Raw genomic sequence first — 27,495 nt, forward strand, 5'->3', positions numbered from 1 at the left:
ACACTGGAAATGGGACTGCCCGAGGAGCTGACTTCTCTGAGTAGGGTCGACGCTGGTGACATGAGTTGGGAAAGCCTGTGGAAGTAGAGCCTTGAGGATCTTCGTTTGCAGATCGAGCATGACTCAAGGTAAGGAGACACAACTGGGAAAATACTCTAGTGCCTGGAACTTGGGATGTGTGAAATATGTATCTAGGAAAATTGGAAGCGGTCAAAAATGAAATGGAGCACATAAAGACCAACATGTGATAGGATTTTGGGTGCCAACGTGACTCCCATAAGAACATGCGGTGGAGTTTAGCCTGTCGATCACAGCTTGATTGGAAGATAACCAAGATATATGCCTCTTTGAGGTCAGCCGCTTCCTCTTTCTCGCAGTGCACTGTTGCCTGAGTTAGCTTCTCTGCACTACCTGTGGGCTGAGCCACCCGTGGATCGTGGTGGACCATGTTATCATACAGTGCATGGGTATGCCTTGAGGCTCCATCAAAACCTGCTTCACCCTGCTGCTGCCCTACTGGCCACGGCTGTGCCTCGCCATCTCATCTTCCTGCTGTTGCCGCACCACCTTGCCATGTCAGCTGCCTTCGGGACGACTCTGCTCATCTTGCCTGTGGGCAGACTCCACGCCTCCTGCCAGCCATATCACTGTCTGCTCCTTGACCTTGGACCAGTGGTCTGCAAGAGTTGGAAGGACCTTTGGTATATTAACTGTCCCACAAAAGTGAATTGCACTGAGCCGCCTGCACCACTGTATGGCTTCATTAGTTATTATATTCCTTCTTGCTATTTAAATATATCCATATATATATATGCATATATATATAATCATGTGCCCTGGTTTTGTTTCACTAAAAACCCCTAACACACTCAGCGTTTGTGAGTTGAGCTGGGCTGGGATTAGCCATTTAGAGTCAGAAAATCATATGACTTACCGTGCTGGGAATAATACAATCAAGAGGAATGGTGTGGCATTCATTGTCAAGAAGGACATTGTAAGGGATAAGGGAACAACAAGAAATCTAAAATTGGTGGCCAGAAGGGGGTATAATGCCTGGTGGGGTTGATCAAGTGCAATGTGTCCAAGAGGAATTATTGAGAGTTGAATGGAGGGTGAGCATGATAGTGGGACAGGAGGAAGGTGAAAGGAAATAGAGGAAAGCAGTAGGAGGTAAAAGGTATTTATAGAGGTATAGTTATAGACATGTATATAGTTAATATATTAACTTATAATGAAAAGGATAGAGGACAATGTACATATATGTTAAGTATTAAGATAGCAGATGAACTTTGGGCCTCTTCTCAAGTCCTTCCTAAACACAAGAACACTTTGTTTTAATAACCTGGCACTCTTTGATACCTTCCCAATGTGGTCACTGAAGACAAAATGGGTGCAAAAGCAAATGTGGTAAAGAAAGCGGATAGTGCCTGGCTATCAAAAGATATAGCATCTGGGGTCTCAAAGGCTTGAAGTTAAACAAGCAGCCATTGAGCAGGGAGGCAAATGAGCCCAGATGGAGAAGCATACCAGCTGTGTGATCATGAGGTGTCCACAGGATCAGGTGTCAGGTACCAAAAGATCCAAAACAAACAATTATATCAATGTGAAAGAGGGGGGATGGAGCGGAGACCCAAAGCCCATCTGTAGACAATTGAACATCCCCCCTCAGAAGGGTTATAAGGAAGGGATGATTCATCCAAGGTGCAGTATAGCACCAACAAAACACACATCATTCCTCTAATCCCCGCCACTACCATGACCCAGTTCTATCTTAAAAATCTGGCTAGACCAGAGTACACACATTGGTACTGATAAGAGCTTTCATCACATGGAATTCAGGACAGATAAAAACCTCAGGAGTAATAATATCATGGGGAGGAGACTGGAGAGGGAGAGGAAGGGGGAACCCATCACAATGTTGGATATATAGCCCACCCACCAGGGGGATGAAAAACAGAAATGTGGGTGAAGGGACAGTATAAGACATGAAATAACAACAAGACATAATTGATCAAGGATTCACAAGGGTGGGAGAGGGAGGAGCAATAATGAGCTGATACCAAAGGCTCAAGTAGAAAGAAAATGTTTTGGAGATGTTGATGGCAACATATATACAAGTGTGCTTAATACAGTCAAATGGTGGATTGTTATAAGATTTGTAAGAGGCCCCCCAATAAAAGGATGAATAAAAAAATTATTTAAGAACATTGAAAAATGAATCATGAAATAGAATATTGTTGGTGATGGGATTATCCATCTTCAAGGAAATCCAATCACTACAGCTATTATTCAAATTTATGCACCAACCACAAAAGCTAGTGATGAAGATATTAAAGCATTCTATCAACAGATACAGTCAGAAATTGCTCAAATATACAATCACGATGCATTGACACTTAATGCCAATTGGAATGCAAACACCGGAAACATAGGAAAGAACAGTTGTTAGAAAACATGGACTTGGTGATAAAATTAAACTGAGATCTCATGACAGAATTTTGCAAGACGAACCACTTTTTCATAGTAAATACCTTTTTTCAACAACACAAAAGGGAACTATACACATGGACTTCCCCAGATAGAACACACAGAAACCATATCGACCACATCTGTGGGAAGAGAAGATGGAAAAGCTTAATGTCAGTAGCTAATACCAAGCCAGGGGCCAACTGTGTAACAGACTATCAATTGCTCAAATGTAAGTTCAGGATAAAGCTAAAGAAAATTAACACAAATTCATGAGAACCAAAATACAACCACCTGAATTTTAAGAACATCTCAAGAACAGATTTGATGCATTGCAAGCCAATGACAGAACACCTGATAAGCTGTGGGAGGACATCAAGACCATCATTCATGAAGAAAGCCCAAGGTCGTTAAAAAGACAAGGGGGTGGGGGGGACAAAGTGGCTGTCAGAAGAGACATTGAAACTTGCTGTCAACTGTAGAGTAGCAAAAGCAAATGGAAGAAAAGCTCTTTTCAGTCAAAGAGTTGAAAAGAAAATTTCAAAGGACTGCTTGAGAAGTCAAATATTATCATGAAATGTGCAAAGACCTAGAATTAGAAAACCAATAGGTTAAAAAAAGGAGGAAAAGGAAATAAAAACTTTTAAATAAAGCCAAAAAAGAGAGAAAGAAAACCAATAGGGAAGAATATGCTTAGCACACTTGAAATTGAAAGAACTCTAGAAAAAATTCAACCCTCGAGTTGCAATATTGAAAGATTCTATGGGCAAAATATTGAATGATGCAGGAAGCAGCAAAAGAAGAAAGAAAGAACACAGAGTCCCTCTACCAAAAAGAACTAGGCAATATTCCATGATTTCAAGAGGTAGCATGTCATCAGGAACCAATGATGCTGAAGGAAGAAGTTCAAGCTGCACTGAAAGCATTAGGCAAAAACTAGGCTTCAGGAATTGATGGAATACAGTGGAAATGTTTCAGCAAGCTGATGAAGCACTGGAAGCACTCACTCATCTAGGCCAGGACATCTGGAAGACAGCTACTTGGCCAACTGACTGGAAGAGATCCATGTTTGTACCCCTTCCAAAGAAAGGTGGCCCAACAGAATGCTCAACTACAGAACAATATCACTGATCTCATATGCTAGTAAAATTTTACTAATGATCATCCAACAACAGTTGTAGCAGTACATTGACAGGGAGCTGCTAGAGGTAGGATTCAGAAGACGACAAGGAACTATGACATCATCGCTGATGTCAGATGAATCTTGACTCGAAGCAGATTATGTCAATGCATTTGACTGTGTGGATCATAACAAATTATGGATCACCTTGAGAAGAATGGGCATTCCAGAACACTTCATTGTGCGCATGCTCAACTTGTACATGGACCAAATGGCAGTGTGCAAACCGAACAAGGGAATATTGCATGGTTTAAAATCAGGAAAGGTGTGTGATTGGGTTGTGTCCTCTCTCCGTACTTACTCAATGTGGATACTGAACAAATAATCAGAGAAGCTGGATTATATGAAGAAGAGTGTGGTGTCAGAATTGGAGGTAGGCTTATTAACAACCTGTAACATGCGGATGACACATTTTGCTTGCTGAACGTGAAGACCAGAGCACTTACTGATAAAGATCGAGGACTGCAGCCTTCAGTGTGGGTTACACTCAATGTCAAGACCAAAATCCTCACAACTGAACCAAGAGGTAACACGATAAACGGAGAAAAGGTTGAAATTGTCAAAGACTATGTCTTGCTTGGGGCCACAATTGATACTCACGGAAGCATCAAAGGGGCGCGGGGAGGAAAGGGTACAGGGGAGCTGATATCAAAGAGTTCAAAAAGAAAGAAAATATATCGAAACTGATTGTAGCAGCAATTGTACAATACAGCTTGAAGTGATTGAACTATGGAATGGTATGATATTCTCTAAGAGCCCCTAATAAAATGGTTTGGGCGGGGGCAGGAGGAATACTAAAAGGGGAAATTTTTTAAAAAGTCATCAAACAATGCATTCCATTAGGGAAATCTGCACAAGACGTCTCTGGAGTGTTGAAAAGCAGGGGTCCTATTTTGAGGTGAGCCTGACCCAAGCCATGGCATTTTCAATACATGACATTGAACTATGGTGCTGGAATCGAGTACTGACAGTACCATGCTTTGCCAAAAGAACAGACAAATCTGCTTTGGAAGAAGTACAGGCAGAATGTTCCTTGGAGGTAAAGATGGCAACACTTTGTCTCCAGTACTTTGGACATGTCATCAGGAGGGGCTAGTCCCTGGGGAAGGACAAGGTGTTTGGTAAAGTAGAGGGGCAGCAAAAAGGAGGAAGGCCCTTCACAAGCTGCATGGACACAGTGGCTGCAGCCGCGGGCTCAGTCACAACAATTGTGGGGATGGGGCAGGGCCCGGAGGTGTCTTGTTCTGCTGCACATCGGGCCACGAGGAGGCAGGATGGGCTGGATAGCACCTAATCGCAGCTACAAGATGGCTCAGTGTATTGGAAAGGGTTCTCTAGAGAGACAAACCAGATTGCTAGTAATTATATATAAATATATTTATAAAGATAGATATATAATTCAAGAAATAAACCATTAAATAATATACAGATAGATAATACAAGATATTAACAGTTAAATTATAAAGCAGTGAGACACTAGCAGTCCTTCAAGTTTTGAGAGCTGCCAGTTGCCAGTCCCCTTCTGTAGAGAGAGAGCTGGGCTATATATACCCAGGCAGCAAACAGCAAGGCAGGTCCCCAACTGTCATCAACTGTCAGTCCCCAGCTCCAGAGATGAACATTTCAATCGTGTGGGCGTAAAGGGACCTCACCTTACAGCGACACAGTCCACAGGCTTTAAACTGAGGCACAGAACAACCAAGGCGAGGCTCACCGAGCCATTTATCCCTCTGCCCTTCAGTTAATCCTACTTGTGTTTATCGGCCAGGCTGACACAATAAACTATAGCACTCAGATTCAAAACAAAACATAAAACAACAAATGGTGGTGAGGAGGCGAGGGAGATGGAAGCACTTCCATTTAGTGGGAATTCCAAATGGTACATCCATTGTGGAAACCATTGTGGTTAATTCCTCAAAGAACTAAACCGAGGACTACCAAAGTAGGACTCAAGCAGCTTTACTCTTAGACGGAGATTACCGACAACTTGACGATGGCGGCGTGAACCATGGTAAAAGAAGACGCTTGGGCAGTTGACCTCCCTCTTGATCCAACCTGAATTTGCTCTAGGTTCAAATATTTCTCCTTTGTGCCATGGCAAGGCTTTCTTCTCTTGCTTCTTAAATCTTGTTTATGGTCTTTTCTTTCTTATTCTTTATTTTTATCTTTACATTACTACTATTATTTTCTTCTTTCTGCTTCATTTTGTGGTTTATTGTTTCTGTTAGGTTTCGCGGTTTATGAAGCACAGCGGGAGTGAATGCCTAGAGACAGTAACTGATGCAATGATTGATCAGGAATGATGGGGGCGGAGCATGGAACAAAATTGGGAAGCAAACAGTCAATGCAGAGGGGGACATAGAACTGAGTGTGATGACCTGCATCCAGCTCTTTTTAAAAGCGATTTAACTATGGAAGTGTATGGTATGTGCATATTATATCATGAAAACTACTTTAAAAAAAGAAACCAAACTTGACCTGTGGTTACCATGGATAAAGGAGGAGGAGTTTTGCATTGACTTTACATTAATGGTAGTGGAATCATTCGGGAGAGGATATCAGTAATGTTTGTACAACATGAAGTTAGCACTGGATTATATATGTAGAAGCTGGTGAACTGGAGAATGTTGTGTCTATCTTTGCCACAATTAAAATAAATAAATACACAAATAACAATGAGTACAAAAATGGCAAAAGTGTTCCAAAATTGATTGTGCTAATGATTGTACAACTCTTCCTGATATGATCAAACTATTGAATTGTATGATAGGTGGCTGAAGTGCCAATTAAACTGTTAAAAAACAAAGAAACAGATATTTTGATATCAATATCATTGTAGTACTATTTACAATAGCTGAAAGGAGCAAACAATCTAAATTCCCATCAAACAAGTGAAAGAATAAACAAAGCGTGGTATGCACATACAATGGAATACTACTCAGACAACAACAGAAATCAAGTCTTGATGTTACTAGGGGTCATACAGTCTGCTCCAACCCATACCAGTCTTATGACCGACAGAGCTAAACACTGCCGGGTTCTCACAATGGTCCCTGTGCCTGCACCCATTGCTGAAGCCACCGTGTCCACCCATCTTCTTGAAGGCCTTTCTCTTTCACACGGCCCCTCTACTTCACCAAGCATGATGTCCTTCTCCAGGGGCGGGAATGTACCTTAGAAATAAAATGGAATTGAATTGCTTCACTGTACAGAATCAAAAGCTGACTTTCAAGAGCTTAATAAATGTTTTTATGGTCAATTAAATTTAGGCCATAAAACAATTATAATAGTAGTGAACATTTTTAGTGCATACTTTATGTCAGATGTTGTTCCCTGCACTTTATGCAATTCACCCATTTAATCCTCCCAACAACTTCAGAAGGATAGATTATACTTACTTTCCCCCAGTTTTTTCCAGTGAGAAACGGAAGCAAAGAGAAATTAAGTGAGTTTGCCAAAATTCACAACTAATCATTTAGGAGCAATGATCTGCAGAGTATCGAGTCAAATGAAGCCACTGGCAGATCCCCTCTAGCCACAGGCAAAGGTCAGACAGCTTTTCCATCAGACAGAGATCATTGTAATCATGATTATACTGCCTTGAACTTGATACTTGATCAGTTGACCGCCCGCGTAACCTAACCTGAAATTGTTCTAGGTGCAAGTATTTCTTGCTTGATCCATGAAGAAAAAAAAATCTTTCCTGGCCTTTCAAATACTGATAGTTGTCTTTTCTTACTCCTTGTTCATATTTTTATGCTAGCATTATTATTTTATCCTTATCACTTTATTTTGTTTCTGGTTTTTTTATAGTTTCTGCAGGGTTTTCCCGTTGGTGAAGCACAGAATTAGATGCGTAGAGATAATAGCTGGTGCAAGGGTTCATAGGGAAGTTAGGGGTGGAAGGTGGGAGGGGGGGTGGGGGGTGAGGGGGTTGAGGGAACAAAAAAATTGTATGCAGGAAGAAGGAAGCACTGGAACTGATTATGATTACACAACTCATTTTTAAAAATAAATCATTTTATTGGGATCTCTTATAACAATCCATACATCAATTTTTTTCTAGATCTTTTTTTAAAATCATTTTATTAGGGGCTCATACAACTCTTATCACAATCCATGCATACATAAATTGTGTAAAGCACATTGTATATTCATTGCCCTCATCATTCTCAAAACATTTGCTCTCCACTTAAGCCCCTGGCATCAGCTCATTTTTCCCCTCCTTCTCCGCTCCCTCCATACATCAATTACATCAAACACATTTATACATGTTTCCATCATCAATTTCAAAACATTTTCTTTCTACTTGAGCCTTTACTATCAGATCCTTTATCCCCCTCCCTTCCCCTTCCCCCAACCTTGTACAACTCATTTTAAAAACAATTCAACCACGATAAAGAAAAAGTTATAAAATTGATTGGGATAATGATTGTACAATTCTTCTTGATATAATTGAACTACTCAATTGTAGGATATGTGGGTTATGTGCCAATAGAACGGTAAATAATAATAAATTTAGGAGCTAGGATCAGAACTTAGAAAGTGAGGTTTCGGCAGCTCTAGTGGCGTAGTGGGTTGCACATTGGGCTGCTGATTTTGAGATCAGCAGTTCAAAACTACCAGCTGCTCTGCAGGAGAAAGAGGAGGCTTTCTACTTCTGTAGAGTTACAGTTTCTGGAACCCACAGGGTCAGTTCGATCCTGCCCTACAGGGTCAGTATGGGTCAGCATCTATTCGATGGCCATGAGTTCTAAGGCCTTTCATCCCCACCAAACAAACAAACAAAAAAATAGAAAGTGAGGTTTCAAGAGCCAGATAACTCCTTCGTTCTACCACGTTGCAAATTGTGTTACCTGCCCATAACCACAGCTAGTTAGAAATCAAGTTGGGTCCTGGTTTCTCTAGGACAAATTCTACCTTCTGTCTGCACTATCACCAAGCATGGCGTGAACAATCACCAAAATTGGTCCTTGCAACTTGGAAAGCATTGGGTCAGTCTACACAGTAAGCCTCTATTGTATTGATTGCAACCGTGTGTGTGTGTGTGTGTGTGTGTGTGTGTGTGTGTGTGTGTGTCAGACTAATACTGCACTCCACACAATTTACCATGGCTAACCTTTTTTTTCTGAAGTAAATTGTCTGGCCTTTCTTCCAGACTTAAACTTCTAACCTGTTAGCAGCCAAGCATTGCATCCCCATCACACCATTCCTAAACTCCCTGTTCCAACCAGGCAGCTGCTAGTGGTCGGTGACGCTAAACCTGGCCCCTGCAAGGACGGTAAGCACCAAGCCTCCTGCCCCTGAAACACTGAACGAAGTGTGTCCCCTTGGGGCAGAATATATTGCTTTGTAATAGATTGGTCCTCTTAATTATGCTTTGCAAAGATTGCGGTTAAAGTCAGGTGCTATACTCTGTAGCCCCCAAGGACAGGGTGGGACCATGTGGTAGAAATGCTTCCCACGTGGCTCTGGAAAATGACAGTGGGTTATAAAAACTCCTCTCCACCCTTTTCTTTCCATCTGACATCCCAGGTCTTGCTCTCTATCTTCCTGACTTTCCGTGTTAATTATTTAAAGCTTTTCCTCGGTGGTCTCCTTTGCTCCTCATCCCCATAGAAACCCACTCAGCTTTAAAATGATCCTTCGGGCCTGTTTCTTTGACCCAGGCCCTCTGCGTAGGGCCTCCTTCAGTTCCAAATCACCTGCTGAATGAAATCTAAGCTCCTTGACCTCTCTGCCAGGACCTTGTCACATTTGCTTTTTTTCACTCTTTAGGGGAAAAATACATTCCTGCAGCCGAGGTGAAAGCAGATTGCTACCAACCAAAACTCAACTGTAATCACAAACACACTTCCATAGAGCCTCGGAGTGGAGGTATAGCATTTCTACCTGCATTAAGAATCCCAGTCAACATAGATTTAGATATACGGCAGGTCACATGAACGAAATCGTAAGTTTGCTAAAGCTGGACACCAAAGAGTGTGACTTAATCAAGGTACCACTGCTAATTGAATGTGAAGCTGTAGCATAGACGGATAACTTCCGGCTCCCGGACTGTATATGTTACATGATGCAAGGTGACCACATTTTTGCATTAACTAAAGTGATTTCTTTTTTCCCTTTTTGCTTATATCTAGTGGCAGACAGGATTCTAAGACACCTTGCAAGACATTCTCCTTCATCTCCCTCCCCTCTGGTTCCCCTGCCTATGGAGTTTCCGGGGCTGTGGATATGATGTACTAGCCCTCTCTGGGTTGTGTTATGATGTAATGTTGTAAGGCACCGCTTCCTTTAACGTAGGGAGAACATCTGATGAGCCTCACCTAATCACGCATGTCTCTCAAAAGCTCTGCTGGCAGCAGAAAAGGAAGTCAGACAGACATGCTCAGACTGTCCTGAAAGCAAGCAAGCAGCCATGTTGTGCACCGTCTACAGGAGTTGTGTTAGTCTGGGTACATTAGAGAAACAAATCCACAGAGACTCATGTATAAGAGTTTTATATAAAGGTTAAGTGCACATCAAGAAAACATCCCAATCCAGTGCTGCCCAGGCCCACAAGTCCAACATTAACCCAAAAGTCTGACACCAATCCACAAAGTCCTCCTCCATCTCAAAAAACACACTGTGAGGCTTAGTGCAGGGGGAAAACTGAATCAGTGAATGTGTAAGCATCTCAGTGCTGGCAGAGGTAGGCCAAGCATCTTAGTGCTGCATCAGGGTAGACCCATGCAGCTTCTCCTCAGGGATGTCTTGCAGGAAGTGAGCCTTGCCAGCTGAAGCAGGAAACTGGCTAAGGCAATTGCACCCTGGTCCAGCCACCATAAAGCAAGAGACCCGAGAACTAGACCAGCTGAAGCAGGAAACTGGCTAAGGCAATTGCACCCTGGTCCAGCCACCATAAAGCAAGAGACCCGAGAACTAGAAAAGTAAGGCTCACCAAGCCATTTCTCTCTCTGTCTCTCTCTCTCTGCCTCTCTCTTTCTCTCTCTCTCTCTCTCTCTCTCTCTCTCTCTCTCTCTCTCTCTCTCTCTCTCTCAGGCACATGCGCTTGCTTTTTCCCTTCACCTTGCTGCTTGTTTGGATTCTGTATCTGGCCCATCCATCGGTCGGCTCATGTGGCCTGTCATCCCTGTGGGTTGTCGGCATCCTGCCATGTTCCTGCCGAGCTTGGATCCACACGATTCTGCACCCACTGGCCTGTGATCCGCTAGCTTCCCGATTCACCATGGTGCTTCATCTACCTGCAACCGTATGAGTTCGAGAGTCTCTGGCTAGCATGGAAGTCATTGACTTGAGTTGGACAGGACCGGGATACCTTCTGATACAGAATTCTTTCTTGAGATAAGGTTCTTTCTTATACATATATGAGCACCATTTGGTTTTGTTTCTCTAGAAAACCTAGCCTAACACAATACACGGGGTCTGAACCCTCCCCGACAGTTCTGAATGGGGCCAAGGCAGCTTCTCTAGTAGAAGAATAGAGCTAGATCAGGAATTGTTGAATTTTTATTTTTTTAATTTTCATACAGTAAAACTCACTTTTTTAACGTACAATTCCATGAATTTGAACTCACTTTACTTTAATTCACTGGAGACTCTGAGTAGTACACTTTGTAGTTGATGATTAACTAAAATGTTGGTAGTTAAAACCGACCCAATGTGCTACAGCAGAAACTCCTGGAAATCTGCTTCCGTAAAGAGTACAGCCAAGAAAATCCGATGAAGCAGTTCTCCTCTGTAATCTACGACATTGCCATGAGCCGGAATCAGCTCACTGACAATGGGTTTGTTTTATAGGTCCGCGCTCCCTCCTACATCAGTACCATGATACAGAACAGTTCCATCACCTTAAAAAGCCTTGTCATGGTCATGCCTACTCTCCTCCTGATCCCTGCTAACTACTGAATTGTCCTCTGTCACTAGAGTTTTGTCATTTCGAGAATGTCAAACACATAAGCAATCACTGCTTTGAGCATTATGCTCGTTTGAGAGCGTTGAACATGGGATCAAACTGACAGCAGCAACGTGAAAGATTCAATGGGAACGTTCGGGGCAGGGAATCGATGTCAATGGGGGAGGGCCGACTCAGAAAAGGACGAGGAGAACAGGTGCACAGCCCAAATCGTGTAATCCGGCCACTCGGTGGCACATCGAAGCTGACGAACTGGTGTATGTTTTGCTGTGTGTTCTCAACCACAGCATCAAACATTTGAAAAGTTTTAATGACTCCTAAAAATCCCTAAGCCCTCCCCTCTAGAAAAACCGTAAATGGAATCATATCCTATGTAACCTTTTGAGACAAGCTCCTTTCACTTAGTAAAAGTAATGCCTTTCAAATTCATTACATTACTGCGTGTTCCTGGTACGGGAAACGTGTTTCTCATGTAGACTTGTTTATCTCTATGTTTTTAAAATTAAGGAAACAACGTATTGAAAATCAAAGGATGCTGACACCAGAAGGGATCTTTATTATTTGAGCCCACCCAATCCTTCTACAGATGAGGGCCCCGAAGTGCAGAGATGAGTGAAGACTTGCTGAGACTGGGCAGACACGGTGACAGGAAGACAATGGTGAGAGACTGATTTAATCTTCCTCACAGTCACAGAGACCATCCATCATGGCATGAGACCAGCGTGAAAAATAGGGGAAATGCACCAGCTGCATTGAGTGCCATTGATTACAGTATTTGAGATGAGCAACCCTCCTTTTCTAAGCACAAAGGAAAAGTATTAGTAAATTCCTTTCCTGTGCAAATGGCAAAGAAACAACCCCCAGTCCAGGGCTGAGAATATACAATCTTACCAAACCAGGAATTGAAGCAATTATCAAAAGCTATGAGGATCATGAGTTGGAATTGACTGATGACAGTGAGTTTGATTTTGAGTTGGGAGGACGACAGTTGGAAAGGAGTGAGTGGGTGAGTGAATGAGTGAGTGAGTGAGTGAGTGAGTGAGTGAGTGAGTGAGTGAGTGAGTGAGTAAGCGAGCGAGCAAGCGTGTGTAAAGGATGAGGGAAGCCTCTGGGGCCGCTTCCCCTGATGTATTTGGTTTGGAAATAATCTAAAGAATTGCACACAATGTATACACTGTCCTGTCTATGTGCAGGCATTTTCAGATATATGCAAAACTCATCAGTTTCAACCATGATCAAAAACTCATGGCTAATCTTATTTCATCTATGCTCCACCCACTTCCCTCTCCCAATGTTTTAAAGCAGGTTTCATTGATAGTACCATTTCATTAAGAATCTATAATCTCTGTAATCCTAAAGAATATGCATACATATGGTAGATATCAGTTTTCAAAAGGTAATTTACTAGAGATCACACAATACATTTCCCTGAGGGTGTTCTGTATGTGTACGTTGGGGGATAGGGGTAGCAATGTAAGAGCAAAGTTTTGACTGTGAATGTTTTCAAAATGTGCAAGAATTCTCCATTCAATGGGTCCCTGGCTTCGTATTGTTAAGCAGTGCTACCCGGTGGTATAGTGGGTTTCCAGGAGGGCTGCTAACCTCAAGGTCAGCAGCTTGAAAGCACCAGCCTCTCAGAGGGAAATAGAAGACACTCTGAGTTCAGACCATTTAGAGCAGTGGTTCTCAGCCTTCCTCATGCGCCCTATCTTACAGTTCCTCATGTGGTGGTGACCCCTCCAACCATAACATTATTTCCGTTGCTACTTCACCACTGTCATTTTGCTAATGTTATGAATCAAGTGATCCCTGTGAAAGAGTCGTTCGACATCCCCCCAGAGGGTCACGACCCACAGGTTGAGAACCACGGGTTTATCGCTTCAAACCCCACGTGAGTCATTCTACGGTGCAAAACGATCATCGCTAGAAGTAGGAATGGACTCACTCCAGGCGGTGAGTTTTGAGTGAGCCCTCGGGCGTGTCAGATGAGCATTGGACAGCTACCCTGGCAGTTCAAACCCACCTTCTTACTCCACAGGAGAACAACGAGGCTCTCTATTCCCATAATGACTTACCGCCTGGGAACTGAGTCAGAATAGACTGAATGGCATTGGTTCTGGCTCCCCTGAATGCATTTGTGCTTAGGACTCTGCTACCCTGGGGCCCAGCGGTTAATCATTTTGCGACAACCAGCCGCTCCTCAGGAGGAAGGTGTGCAAATCAGCTTCCGTGGTGATGCCCCACCAAACCCACGAGTGACGCGTGAAACCGCCCCGCGGGCTTTCCCAGGCTGCCTCTCTCCAAGTGGCGCGAGGGTTGAACCTCCAACCTTTTGATTCCTCGCCCAGCGCTTAACCACGGCGCCACCAGGGCCCCTTCCCAGCCCGGGAAACGCTATGTCTTATAAAGTCCCGTATGAGTCTGAATCGACATCGACATTGAATTAACAATAGGGGACCCAGACTGAGTAGGAGGGCCGGGGAAACGGCTTAAAGGGATCGTCCCCTACCTTGGTTACTTTGCTTTGGAAAGATCCTGCCACACCATAGAGCACAATTAAAGTTTTACTTTTCCTAAACTAGCGACCCACTCTGGATAGTAATTGCTTAGACCGGTTAGAACAGAGCGGCATTGTCCTCCGGATCGAAGAACTACAAGTCCCAGAAGGCCTTTCGGCGAGCGCAGCTGCGCACTGCGTGCTTCTTTCTTTCCCCGCCTCTTCGCCGAGAGAGCTCCGCCTCGCGGTGCCATTGCTCGCCCTGGAAGAAGCGGAAGAAGATGGCGCTCACCAGGTGGGTTGTTGATTCCGTTCCTCGATACGGAAGGTTTCTTAGCATACTCGTCTTTATCTTTTCTCTGTCCACGCTTTCCGGGCGAGGCCCCGGCCCGGGGGCACAGCGACGTGCTCCCAGGTCAAGGCTGGGTCCTCCGCCTGCCGCGGCGGCGACTAGGCCTCGCCGAAGCTGCGGTCTTTCCTGAGCGCTGCCGGGTGAGATCGCCTCTTCGTAGCGTCCAGAGCCGTGGCGTGGCGAATAGTTTCTTCTCCCGGTGCTGAGTCGCACGTGGATTTCACTGGAGCGTCTTGGGGGGTGTGGAGCCGCGACTCGGCGGCGCGGGGACCAGAGATGGGGGTGTTGGCACGGCCGCGGCTGGTGGGTCTCGGCTGAGGTGAAGCCCGGGGAAGCGACGACACCGCCTGCCCGGCCCGAGCCCGCCGAGGCCCCGCGCCTTTCTGTCCACTCCCTTTCCCGAAGCAAGGACGCCCCCAAGCCCGGAAGGAAAGAGGGATCTTTTTTTCCCGCGTAGCCTCTGCTGCCCACTAACTTGCGCCGCTGCTCCCCGCTTTCACTTTGGACTTTAGAATTTCTTCCCCTGATCGAATCACTTCCGATTTTTTATGTTCCCGGTTGCCTTGGTAACCGTATGTAAAAGACTCCCCACCCTTAAGAAAAAGATGTGCTGAGATGCTCTGTCCGTCTGAGTGGGCGAGCCCAAGAAGTTACATAACTGCTACTAGTTAGCGACCTCGCTGACCCATATAAGTAGGAAAACTTCCGTGGGAACCCGACAGGATGAGCCCGCATCAAAGAGAGTTGTAAGGAAAGTAGCGGTGTGCAGACGTGGACTTGGGCTCCCTGAGCACACCTAATTCTCACTTGTCTTTCTCTCCTGGCAGAGGTCAATAGTGAATCCGAAAGCTGTTTTGACCAGCTCATTCCTTTGGTTTCTGCTGCAGGAGGGGGGGTTGCCCCATCCTAAAGGTTGTGGTGTATTTGGAAGGGAATCTTACTTTGGGGATCCAGGCACAGGGATGTGCGTGCACAATTGAAGAATTGCATAAGTCACGTGTGTGAAGAGTTCATGGAATGAAAGAGCTTCCCTTACTGAGTGAGATAGACAATCCAGTGCCTTCTCCATGCAAGGCACTGTGATAAAGGTTACTGAGCTAGAAGGGAAGGGTTTGGGGGAAAGGTGGAGATGGAAATGGACACATAGGGAAAATACCAGAAATGTCATCATTGGGTGCTTTTTCGGTGACTTGGTATGATGTAAAAGTGGCTCTTCTTGGGGACTACATAGCTGTCTGATTTTGTTGACGTTTTGCTGTGGGCCCTCTAGTCCATTCCAACTCCGAGTGAGCCCATGTGTCAAAGCAGAACCGCCTGTGTGTTTCCCCTAGTGGTGCTGTGGAGTAAGCACTGGACTGCCAAGGGAGCAAGGCAGCGGTTCAGACCCACCAGCCACTGTTTGGGAGAAGAATGAGGATGGGGCTATCCTGCTCCCTTACAGATTTACCATCGCAGAAACCCTAGTTAGTGTCACTGTGAGTTGGAATTGTGTTCCTGGCACTGGATTTTGTTTGTTTTTCTCCTGTGAAGCCACTAGCGGATTCACACTTCACCATTGGGTCACCAAGACTCCATGGTGTTGGGTTAATTCTAGCTCACTTGACTTTTGGTCTCAAGTTTACAGGTAAGGTGTTGTTGATATTAGCTCCAAGATCTGCCAAGGAACCATACCCGCAACTCTTGCCATACTGATGCGTTTGCTTGTCTTGGTGGTCCTAGTGTTTGTTTCTAAAGATTTGAAGTCTTGGAACTGATTTGGTTTTCTGTGTTTGGGTGTTTTGAAGCTCTGCATATAATGTCACTTGCATGAATATGCTTTTTTAAACACAGAGCCAAGCATTTCCTATTGACATTTTGGACTTGGTAACATGGTTGTACGGGGCTTCCAGTGCACGGTAGAGTGGTGAGCGGCATCCTTGGCCATGATCCATCGTGCCCTGCACCCACCAAATATTGACGATCAGAAATGTCTCTAGAAATTGCCACAGGTCCCCTAGAAAATGAAGTTGCCACTAGTTGAGAACTGAGAGACAGTGCTGGGCCTCTCACCAGCAGTCTGTTCTGCCTGTGCTATCTCCAGCCTTGCCGGAATGGTTACAAGTTGGGCTGCTAACCACAAGGTCAGCAACTCCAAGCCACCAGCCACTCCCTGGGAGAAAAGTGAAGCTCTTTCTTCCCACAAAAAGTTACAGTATTAGAAACTCACAGGGTCGCGTCTTCCATGCCCTTGGAGGTCACCGTGAGTTGGAATTGACTTGACGCCAATGTGTTCTGTTTTTAATCTGAAGGCCAGGTGGTGTAGCGGGTTATGAATTGGGTTGATAGCCATGAGGTCAGGAGTTCGAAACTAGCACACCACAGGAGAAAGAAGACACTTCTCATAACGATCCGCAATCTTGTAAACCTCACGGGCTTATTCTGTGACATCGGGTTTGGTTTGTGAAGAAGGCCAGAGTCCCTTCCCATGGGAGTGTTCAACTTGATGGAAATACCCTTTTCAGAAAACAACAAAATTAAGACCCTCTGGGAGACTAGAGTGTGTTCTTACCATAATCTAGGCCAGGGGTCCTCAAGTTTTTTAAACGGGGCCAGTTTACTGTCCCTCAGACCGTTGGAGGGCCGGACTATAGTTTTAAAAAACATACAAACTATGACCAAATTCCTTTGCACACTGCACATATCTTATTTTGAACTAAAACAAAACGGACAAAAACACCCTGCGGGCTGGATAAATATCCTCGGAGGGCCTCAGTCTGAGGACTCCTGATCTAGGCCCTGTTAGCTGTGTACTGGATTGTCAGGACCCTTGGCTTCTCTTGGGAAGACTGCTGGGTTACTCTATCTCTGTTCTCTTTTGTATTACTTACATGTGGTTTACTGTCTGTCAGAAGCCCAAGGCCTTGGAGTCTTTGTGTTCGTTCATTTCCATAGTGAATGTTCCCTGAAGCTCTGCCCTGTGCCAGGCTCTATTCTAGTGCTGGTTTACAGGATTGAAATGCACAACACTGTGCCCATCCTCAGGGAGCTTACATTCTAGTAAGGGAAACAGACTGTACATGAGTAAACAATACAATTTCCAGTAATAAGTGATAGGAGTGAAAATAAGGGTAAAGGGATGGAAAGTGCTTCCAGGTGGGGGCGGGGCTGTTTTAGACAGGGTGGTCAGAAAGCAGGTCTAAGGTGGACTGAGCTGAGACATGAATCAGCGGTCCTCAAGTTGCTCACAGTGTAGTGAGAGGATAACTCAAACGAAATTCACTGTCATCGAGAGAATTCTGTCTGGAGACCCTACAGGACAGGGTAAAACTGCCCCTGGGGGGTTTCGAGACTAACTTCATGGGAGTAGAAAGCATCTTTCTCCCATGGAGTGGCTGGTAGTTTTGAACTGCTGACCTTGCATGTAACCACCCAACACGTAACTACCACCACCAGGCTTCCTTCAGTGAGAGAACAGGTAAGTGAATAAGTGAGTGTCTTCGTAAATTAAATAAGCTAGGGAAACCTCTGCCTTACACAGGGTCACTAGGAGTCAGAATCAGCAGCCCTGGATTGGGTTTGGTCTGGTGAGAGTTTTACAGTGGCAACTCCAACTAAGGGATCGTGGAACAGCCCCAAACAACCAAGCCGTTATGGAACAAGTAATGAAAGGGCATCTTCTCAACTAGTCCACAGATTTTTCTCGTTCTGTACTTATGCTGACCCTGTGTGGTAGGTATTCTCATGGTCCATCTTTACAGAGGAGAACTGAAAGTCCGAAAGATAAGTGACGTGCTTGACAGGTGGCCTAGGATTTGAACCCTGGTCTCTGAGAGCCACTGCATTACCATAAACCCCACCCACCCCCACCCCGGACTGCATCTGATCCCTCTGGTGCATGCTCTTAGTGCACCCTTTTCCCTTCACACTTGATAGGCTGCGTTACCTTGGATTTTGGGGGTTTAATTGTCTCTCCCGAGAAACTGACTGTAAACGTCTTTCTCGGGGTTGTAGTTTCAACTCCCACCTACCACCTTGCCTCTACCTAAGTGATCTACACATATTTTTGAATAAATGAATAAGCTCTTTGGCTTATTTAAATGTGCTTACTACTTCAGAATCACAAGGGAATTATAATTATTGCTTTAAACATTTCGTATACTGAAATGCTCTTGTGATACATTGGAGTAACACTATAGTAACATACCACTTAAGCTGTTGTCAGGAACAGCGTAGTAGAAAGGCCTCTTGGTTAAAGGACAGTGAAGTCTTTAGGAGTTCAGCTTTGACTCTGACTTAAGTTTCTGTCTAGAATATCCTGGGGATAAATCACTTAAATATGCAACTTGTGATTTCTTTCTTTTATCCCTTTATTATTACATTCACTTCTAATGCTTGTTCTTTGGTTTCAACACTAAAGTAGTTGACAATAAGGAACCTAAGAGTAAAATAGATGAACTGTAAATACCGGGCAGGGGCTCCTGATAATTGAGAATGCTTACTTGCTGTTGAAAGAAGGTAGGAGGCATGTAAGCTAAGTAGTCTGTTCTGTGAACTATATGTCAATTCTGGATTCTAGCCATATGCCTTCCCTTCTAAAATGTTTTACTGGATGTACTTCTTTCTAGCTATGCTAAAAAGACTGGTGTTGATACTGCTATAAATCAGTCAAACAATGATTTGCTCACTAGATTCAGTATACCTAATTCTGTCTCCTCATCTGACATTTGCATGTATGACCACAGTACAACGTCTATGTATTTTGCCCATTGACTACATACGTGGGGCGGTACTGAATGCCAAGGCACCTGGCAAGCGTAATGCTGTGCTGGTTAAAGAGCTGTGTCAAGGTGGTGAGGCCGTGGCGCCGATTGGTTTGGCAGCTCTGTGATGCTGCCAGCAGCCTCCATTTTGTGCTCTGATGTGGCCACCCCGATGTGAGCATGGCACTGACTTGTGTGTGGCCCTGGGAATTTATCTGGTGATCACGTTGTTGTTGGATGCCATCGAGTCACTCTGACTCCGAGTGCCCCCACGTGACGGTGGAACTGCCCCGCAGAGTGTTCTGGGCGATCATCGCCGCTGAAGCAGGGCTTCCCCTCCACAAGCTGTTGGAGCTGCTGGCTTCAAGTCTCCCACCAGCCAAGTGCTGCCCTTTCTGCCATCAGCGGCCCTTTGAGAACCACATTCAATGTGTTGTACCTTATTTGTTTTCATTCTACCTTTCATGATCTTCCCGTACAGCTTTTTACCTGCACCGACCCAGCTCTCTCAGGACCAGCTTGAGGCTGAAGAAAAGGCAAGATCCCAGAGATCGCGGCAGACCTCATTAGTCTCCTCCAGAAGGGAACCTCCCCCGTACGGCTACCGCAAAGGCTGGATACCGCGCTTGTTAGAGGTAAGTGGGGGCCTTGAGTTGTACGGAATTTTATTGTAGACAGACCTTAGATCATTCCTGCTTATAAATGCCAGTGTGATGGGATTTCTGGTGTGGCACCCCTGTTCCACCCCTGATTGAGACTTCGGTTCCCCTCAGAAGATTTCGCTTTCCTTTTGCTGCTGAGCCCCGCTGTGAGATCTCTAGAGCAGCACGGCAGCCTGTGCCTCCTCTATGCCAGACTGCCCAGCCTGTCCTCACGGCCCCTTGTAAAGTCAGGCCTAGCCCATGCAGGAGAAGTCACGGGGCGAAAAGTCTGCCCAGCCCCTGGCCTCGTCATCCCGAGTTGACGGCGGGCTCCAGGGAAAGCCTACTGCGTTTCCTTTCTCGTCCCTTTCTCCTGGGAGCGGGTGGGCGGGGGCGGGGGTGGTAGAAAGAGCACTGGCGGGTTTTTGAAAAAGAAAACCTGATTTGGGCTGTGCTGCCTGCTATCTGTGTGGCCCTGGACAAGTCCTTCTCTCGCTTAGCCTCTCACTAGCTCAACGGTCTGGGCCTGGTGAGCACATTAAGTACATTTTGGAAGAGAGATAGGTAGTTGAACGGGTCGCTCAGGGGCGTGAGGAAAGGAAGAAGCTGGAACGATCCTTATACACGGGAGCTTCAAAAGGTCGGGGGAAATGGGATTAAAAGGTAATAGGGTTTTTCCACAAACTTTTAGAAGTACCCCTATATCTTTGTTCCCAAAAAGCAGTCTTCCTTGGTGGTACCTCACCTACCTGCTCGGGTCCTGTACTAGAATTGACCCTTCAGTTGGTGTTCCTTTCCCCGCGTTTGGTGACCTTTCTTACGGAAGGAGAAAAGCAGACTTTCAGACTTGAGTGTTTTTTCTGTCGTAGAGCTGCTCCTCTTTATTTTTTGTCTCTTCCTGTCCCAAAACTCATTCCGACTCTTGCACGTTCTCTTCCTTGACACATCCCAAGGACTGTGCCTGCCGTGTTAGAGAGTTTAAGTGCCTCTGCTACTCATTTTCGTGCCTGGTCATTTCATCGTATCTCTTAATTGCATCCTGTCTTTATAAAGTTCTGATGGTTACTTTACAAAATGTGAAGGGCTTATACCCTCAGCTTTTTATCATATGGATCCAAGCGTTGAATATGGTGAACTACGGATTCCTAGTGATTGGACTGGGCTTGTTGCTGAGACTCCCAGAAGAAGAGTTCTGCATTCTCAGGCGTCCTGGTGTTTATGGCGTACTGGGACACTGTATAGGTCCTAAGTCAGCGACATCGACTGAGCAGGTTCTCTGGGCTGTTGGTTGGTTTTCTTCGTTTTCCTGGTCCTTCATTAGCTGTCGTGTGGGAAGGCCGCTCTTAACTACAATTATTGAGGAATTTTTTGCTGCTGCTGCTGTTTCATTGTCCCTGATCATATAATGTGTGGAAAACAGAGCACGGTGGAAATTCGCTGAAGAGGCTAGAATGTCCTCTGCTGTGGCATCCCCTAATAGAGAGATGGGGGATTCACGGGTACTCTCAACGTGGCCAATGAATAGCATACAGGGAGGGGACAGCAGGCACCAGGTGTGTGCAGTGCGGAGCTCATCCTTGCTTCCACTCCACCTTTCCGATTACCGTAACACTGTCATTGATTCTGACTGATAGCAGCCTTGTCTAGCATTTTTTTTTGAGACTGCCGTATATACTTGAATATAAGCAAACCCGAGTATAGGCCGAGGTACCTAATTATTACCTGGGAAACCAGAAAAAATGATTGACTCGAGTATAAGCCTAGGGTGGAAAATGAAGAAGCTGTTGGTGAGTTTCAATAATCAAAACAAATGAAAATAAAATAACTAAAAATTGAGATATCAGTGGGGTAATGTATTTAAATGTTTATTTTAAAGAAAAAACAAATAAAAGGACAAGTCATTTAACATTAGTAAACCAGTAAGTGGAAAATAGGTTCACCAAAAACAATAAGGTGTCAACAATGATACCTTAAGAGTACTATTCCCTAAGCTCAATCAGCAACCAAGCTAAAATGTAAAGAGTTAAAATCCTTCAAAACTGGATTCCTCATCATCATCCGTATCCCAGTGCAGACCCTCAGCTGGTGTGAGGTCATCATAGACGCTGTCCTCACTGAGATGGCCGTCATCACCATCACTGCTGTCATTTTCATACAAAGCGCAGTCTTCACTGCCATCCATAGCATTGCTATAACGACGTTTCTGGAAGGCACGTCGTACCATGTTTTCTGGAAGGTCTTCCCATGCATCTCGAACCCACTTTGCTATTAACTCTATGTCAGGCTTCATGAGATTTCCTCCTTTTGTCAGTCGGGCTTGACCAGATGATATCCATTCATGCCACTGACCCGTGTATAAGCCGAACACGAGTATATACTTATACACGAGTATATACGATAAGTATTTATGACAGCAGACAGCCTTGTTTTTCCACTATAGAGCGGTGTCGTGGTCTGGAACCACTGACTTTGCAGCTCAACCCATAGTGCCACCAGGACTTCTTTAGTTGCTATTTGTTTTTTTAAATTTTCCATGACTATAAAAGGGCAGATCTATCCTGATGGAACCAAACTGTCTGTGTGAAAAGCAAACCCAAATAGTGCACTAATCTAAATGCATCTTTTTGTTTTTCTTTGTAAATGTATCTTGAGGGGAGTGAGAAGGCATTTTATTATAGTTTTCAAAATAAAGGTGATTTTCTGGCGAGTTTCAGGATTGCACAGAGCCACCTGTGCTTCTTATAACGCGAGCGCTCCTGCCGCTGGCCCGGGTGTGAGCAGCGCCGTTGCCACGGCATCAGGGTCTCTCGGCTTGCTTCTGCTTCAGAGCTCGCTTCAGCTAGTGAGGGGTTGAACCAGTTATCCTGGACCAGATACGCTGTTACACTAAGGAAGATGTCTCATCAGAGATGCTTTCATGTGTGTAGTGTTTCGTCCAACTCCTTCCTGGTAGATTTTTCTCATAAGACACCAGGTGATCACGGGGGCTTGTTATGAAAATGTTTTCCTAAAATTAAAAGGGAAAGTTGTGCTGATTAATTTTTCCCACCATGATGGTATACCTGCTCATTCTTCAAGCGCAGCAAGGGCTGTCCTCTGAGAATTTTGTTGGGAAGCCTTAGACCATCTACCCCACAGACTCGCCCCTTCAGATCTCTTTTTGTTCCCCAGACCCAAAAGACCATTGAAAAGCAATACAAATTGAATCCCATAAAGATGCCCAAACTGCCATTTTGGCATGTTCTGAATTGAAGCGCTCTGGGCTCTTCATTGAAGGGTTACAGAGATTGTAACAACTATCCTCAAAGACCCAAACTTGGCCTACCGTCACCTTTTCAGAAAAGAAAATTGCTCAGTGCCCCACCCCCCCTTAGCAAACTGCAAACTTTTTGGTAGCCCATAATCCAGGACAAAGTGTCAGTGTTTGCTGTGCAGCCCCCCGAATCATCCCAGCACCCCCAAGGAGGCAGCACTACATGCCTTAGGAACTATTGACCTAGATGCAGGATGTGTTGAGAAACAGCATCCTTCTGTTTAATAAAGGTTCCTATGGCTTATAACAAGGATTTTTTACTTACCCAGGTTGATATAAATTATGTGAGCAATCTGCTCCCATAAAGATTCCAGCCTGGGAACCCCTATGGATCACGATGAGTCAGAATTGACTCCACACACACAAAAAAGCAAGAAGTGCATATTACTAAATTTAACATAGCCATTTAAAAATATACTTGATACCTACATGTTTGGTAGCTACCCTTTTTTTTTATTAAACATCACAAACAAACGTTAGCACCCTTCTAACTAACTGTCAGTTCCTGCGCCCTTCCTCCTCTGTCATTGCTTTCCACTTAACAGTGAATGAATACAAAATTTCATGGTAATAAACTCGATTCCAAGAAATAAGTCGACATTTCTATCCTAACTGTCCCTTGACTTGCCCTCGTTAAGAAAACTTTGTCTGCTAAAACTACAATCTTTGCCCTGTATTTTGATTTCTTCCAGGCGAGTATATGAAAATCAGAGTCCTACCTAGTCTCAAAGCCCCTGCACAATCTGGTGCCTTTCTGTATAGGTGGTTTGCTGTCAGCTTGTTTGTGCTCTGTTCTCAGGAAACTTCAGCTCCACTTAGCTCACTTTTTCTGGAACATCCCAAGCTCAGTTTTGCTGCAAAAGGTTGACACTGCTGTTGGATCTGCCTGGAAAACACTTCTCCCAGACCTTCCTCTGATTGGCCTCCTCTTCTCAGTCCTTAAACTCCTCCTAGATTTCCTCAACCTCTGGGTCCCAAGAAACCCATCTTCCCCAATGTCTGTACTGCCTTTGGGGCACCTACTGCAAGCCACAGGTGCATGCCTTTGCCCCCTCACACTTTCATTGGCCGCTGTCTTGTTTATTACTATGCTCCGTCACCTAACATAAGGTTTCAGTAGTAATTTGTGGGATGAATGAATATATCTTGAATGTCGCTATTAAAAGTTCCTTTAACCTTTCTTCTTCTTCTTCTTTTTTTTAATCTGTAGGATTTTGGAGATGGAGGTGCTTTTCCAGAGATCCATGTGGCCCAGTATCCCCTGGAGATGGGACGAAAGAAAAAAATGTCCAATGCACTGGCGATTCAGGTGGATGCTGAAGGGAAAATCAAGTATGATGCAATTGCTCGACAAGGGCAATCAAAAGACAAGGTAAACCTCTGGCTATTCTGTCCCCATTAAGAAATATTACATGAGGAATTTTAAGATACTGTGTGGAAATGAGAAATCTCTTACCATTTGATGTCTACTGGAAGTAGCCGTAAGTGTACTTGGGTTAACTTCAGGAAGAGCAGCAGAGGCTTTTTCCTTAAACATTTCTTGAATTTGTAATCACTTGTGTACACTTACAGTATTAGCTGCTTTATTTAATATTTAAAACAATTATTTTACAGTACCAACATTAAAAAGTGCTAGCCACATTTTTAAACATTTACAATCCCCCACCCCCCAGCTATAAAATCAACTTTTAATTTTGTCATAACCAGCCAGCCAACCCAAGTCACTTCCAACTCAGGTAGCCGTAAGACTCCACAGCTATATCTCTGCAGGAACGCAGTGCCACAGCTTTCTCCCAAGGAGGGACTGGTGGGCACAACCTCTCTGAGTTAGCAACTGTGCTTAACCACTGAGCCACCCAGGCCTGGAATGTTGCCCGATTGTTGTTGTTGTTAGGTGCCATCGATTGGGTTCCAACTCTTAACGACCCTGCGTACAGTGGCATGAACCATTTCCCGGCCCTCCGCCAGCCTCGCAGTGTTGAATTTGAGCCCTTTGTTGCAGCCACTGGGTCAGTCCATCCTAAGGGTGTTTTTCACTAACGCTACTTGACCAAGCTCCAGATCCTTTTTTAGGAACTAAGCTCTCTCCATATCCTGCCCAAAGCATGTCTTGTCATCCTCTCACCCACGGACCATTCTGTGTGGACTTCTTCTAAGACACATTTGCTTGGTCTTCTGGCAGTCCATGGCATTTCCTGTGTTCTGACAGTATTCTTTGTCACCCAGACTCTCAGTGCCATCGAGTCAATGCTGACTCATAGCGACCCCTGTGGGTTTCTGAGACTAACTTTTTATAAAAGCCTTTCCCCCGAGGAGCTGCTGGTGGCTTTGAACTGCCAGCCATGCGGATCGCAGCTCGATGCATAGCCACTACACCACCAGGGGTCCACATTCTTTGTCGCGGTCTCTTCTCTATGTACTTACACAATAGTTACATGGATACTTATTTTAATAGTTCTTTTGGGTATAGTAATTCACACAGACATCATTAGCCCTTGATTGAATAGATTTAGGATGGCCCTGCTTAGCAAGGAATCCAAAGACCAAAAATAAAATTTATTTAAGATAATCTTACACTCAGCCAGGGAACCATTTTTAAGATCTAGTTTTTGTGTTTTTTCTTATAAAACACAAGATCTCTTCCGTATTAGAGATGCTGGAGAAATACTTGAGATCTTTTGATATCTGCCCTTTGGGCCTTTCTCTCCCATTCCCGCCGACCCCCAAGCCTTTTCTCTTTACTCCCTGACGTGACAGTAGTAATAAGAGCCCATCTTTTGCTCCTACATCCTGGCTGCTGAGCTTTGTGGGAAAACAATGAGGTGTTCACATGTGTGGCGCTCCAGCATCACCTGAGCTCCTTCATGCTCCTCAAGCCTGCCACCTCGTCTATGTCCCCCCAGCCTTAGCAAGTGGCTCCCCCTGGGTTTGTATCTGATGGAAGAAGTTTGTCAGTTTCCTACCTTCACTTACCTTTAGCATTTCCTTTGTCTATTGGAAATCCCTCCTATTTTAGCCTTACGTTACCACGGGTCCCCTGACTGGCGTCTCTTCCCTGTCCCGCACAGCCCTGGTGTGTTCATTTTGTTGCCCTGGGCAGCATCTCCGTTCCTCCATTAATGGTTCCTCTGGTGAGCCTTGGAGTGTGCTTGCCTTTCCTGTTTTTCAAAAAGAAAACTTTCCCTCTGACCACCCTTCGGGCTTCCTCCAGCCAGGACCTGATTGCATTCTCTTTACAGTTGGGCTTCTTGTAAGAGTTGTTTCTTGACCTTGCCCTCTTCTCTACCTCTCTTTCACTTCTCACCCCAGGTCTCCCCTCGGCCAGTCTGCTGAGATAGGCTCACTGAGGAGGTGGTTGCCATGGCGTCGGCTGCGCTGCAAGCTGACCACTGGCAGAGCTGTGGCTCTCCGTTTTTGCTCCTGCGATTTAGGTCCTTGTGTTTTACTGTCTGTATGTCTACTGTATGGCTAGACAGTTTGTCCCAAGGCAAAGGAATTCTTTTCCATATAATTAGTCTTCTGTGAATTCCAGAGATGCCAAAAACCTGGGCACCATTACTTTTTTTAAAAATTTTTTCCTCGATTTTATTGATGCATGTTTTCAAATTACACATGTAATTCCTGTAATCTATTAGCATAAACGGTAAGAGCAATATATAGTAGATTCCATGCTTGTCGTCAATTTGCACACAGTTGCAGTGTTTCTACAAACCATGCCACCCCTTTGTAGATTTCCTGGGCATGTTGTGCCCTTTACTTGTGCGTGGTGGTCACATGGCCATACTCTGTGCAACAGTTAGGGTGCCTACCTGCTTCTCCCACTTCACTGCCCTTGTCAAGGGTGTGCGTCTTTCTAAACCTCTCTCTGTAGGTATTTGTGCATATGTGATTCCCCTGTCAGACACTCACGTAAACTTACACCAGGTGCCATCAGAAAGTTCTTGGGAAAATTCCAGTAATTTCATCCCATTTTCCCATGAACTCTTTGAAGCCCCACCTTGTATCTTTTACTTTTCTCAGCCTAAATAAGATTTTGCTAACTTTTGTTAACAGTGTATGTAGAAGATTTTTGTGGCCCCATATAAGCCGACCTTAGTTTTAAACTATGGAATCCACGTGTGGTAGTGCCCTGATATGGCACTCGTGGCCTCCAGTTTTATTCACGATTCGGATGCACTCATCTTTTTCCTAATGAGGATTTGTATGCAACACAGTCCTAGAAGTGACCTTGGTGGGTTAGGGGATAGTCGAGTTTCAGTGTGACACGTACTGCCAGTGTGTTCCCTAAAGCGCCTTGCTAGCTAATCACTCCAGCGTGTTGGTCTCCTCCTCAGGCCTGCCCAGGAGCCGGTCACTGGGACGCTGACTGAGCCCTGGGCCGCTCCAGGCTCT

At 44.9% G+C, this 27,495-nt stretch overlaps 1 protein-coding gene across 1 annotated transcript in view; it reads left to right on the forward strand.

The window, feature by feature from the left end:
- The first annotated feature begins 14,267 nt into the window (after positions 1 to 14,267).
- The window catches only part of SNW1 (SNW domain containing 1), a 32,242-nt gene continuing 19,014 nt past the window's right edge, over positions 14,268 to 27,495 (forward strand). The window contains exons 1-3 of the mRNA XM_075531861.1: positions 14,268 to 14,353; positions 19,631 to 19,784; positions 24,314 to 24,475. Of these exons, the coding sequence (XP_075387976.1) occupies positions 14,340 to 14,353; positions 19,631 to 19,784; positions 24,314 to 24,475 (330 nt within the window). The 5' untranslated portion in view covers positions 14,268 to 14,339. The remainder of the gene's footprint in view (positions 14,354 to 19,630; positions 19,785 to 24,313; positions 24,476 to 27,495) is intronic.

Source organism: Tenrec ecaudatus, chromosome 14 (assembly GCF_050624435.1).
Source record: "Tenrec ecaudatus isolate mTenEca1 chromosome 14, mTenEca1.hap1, whole genome shotgun sequence".
Classification (NCBI taxonomy): domain Eukaryota; kingdom Metazoa; phylum Chordata; class Mammalia; order Afrosoricida; family Tenrecidae; genus Tenrec; species Tenrec ecaudatus.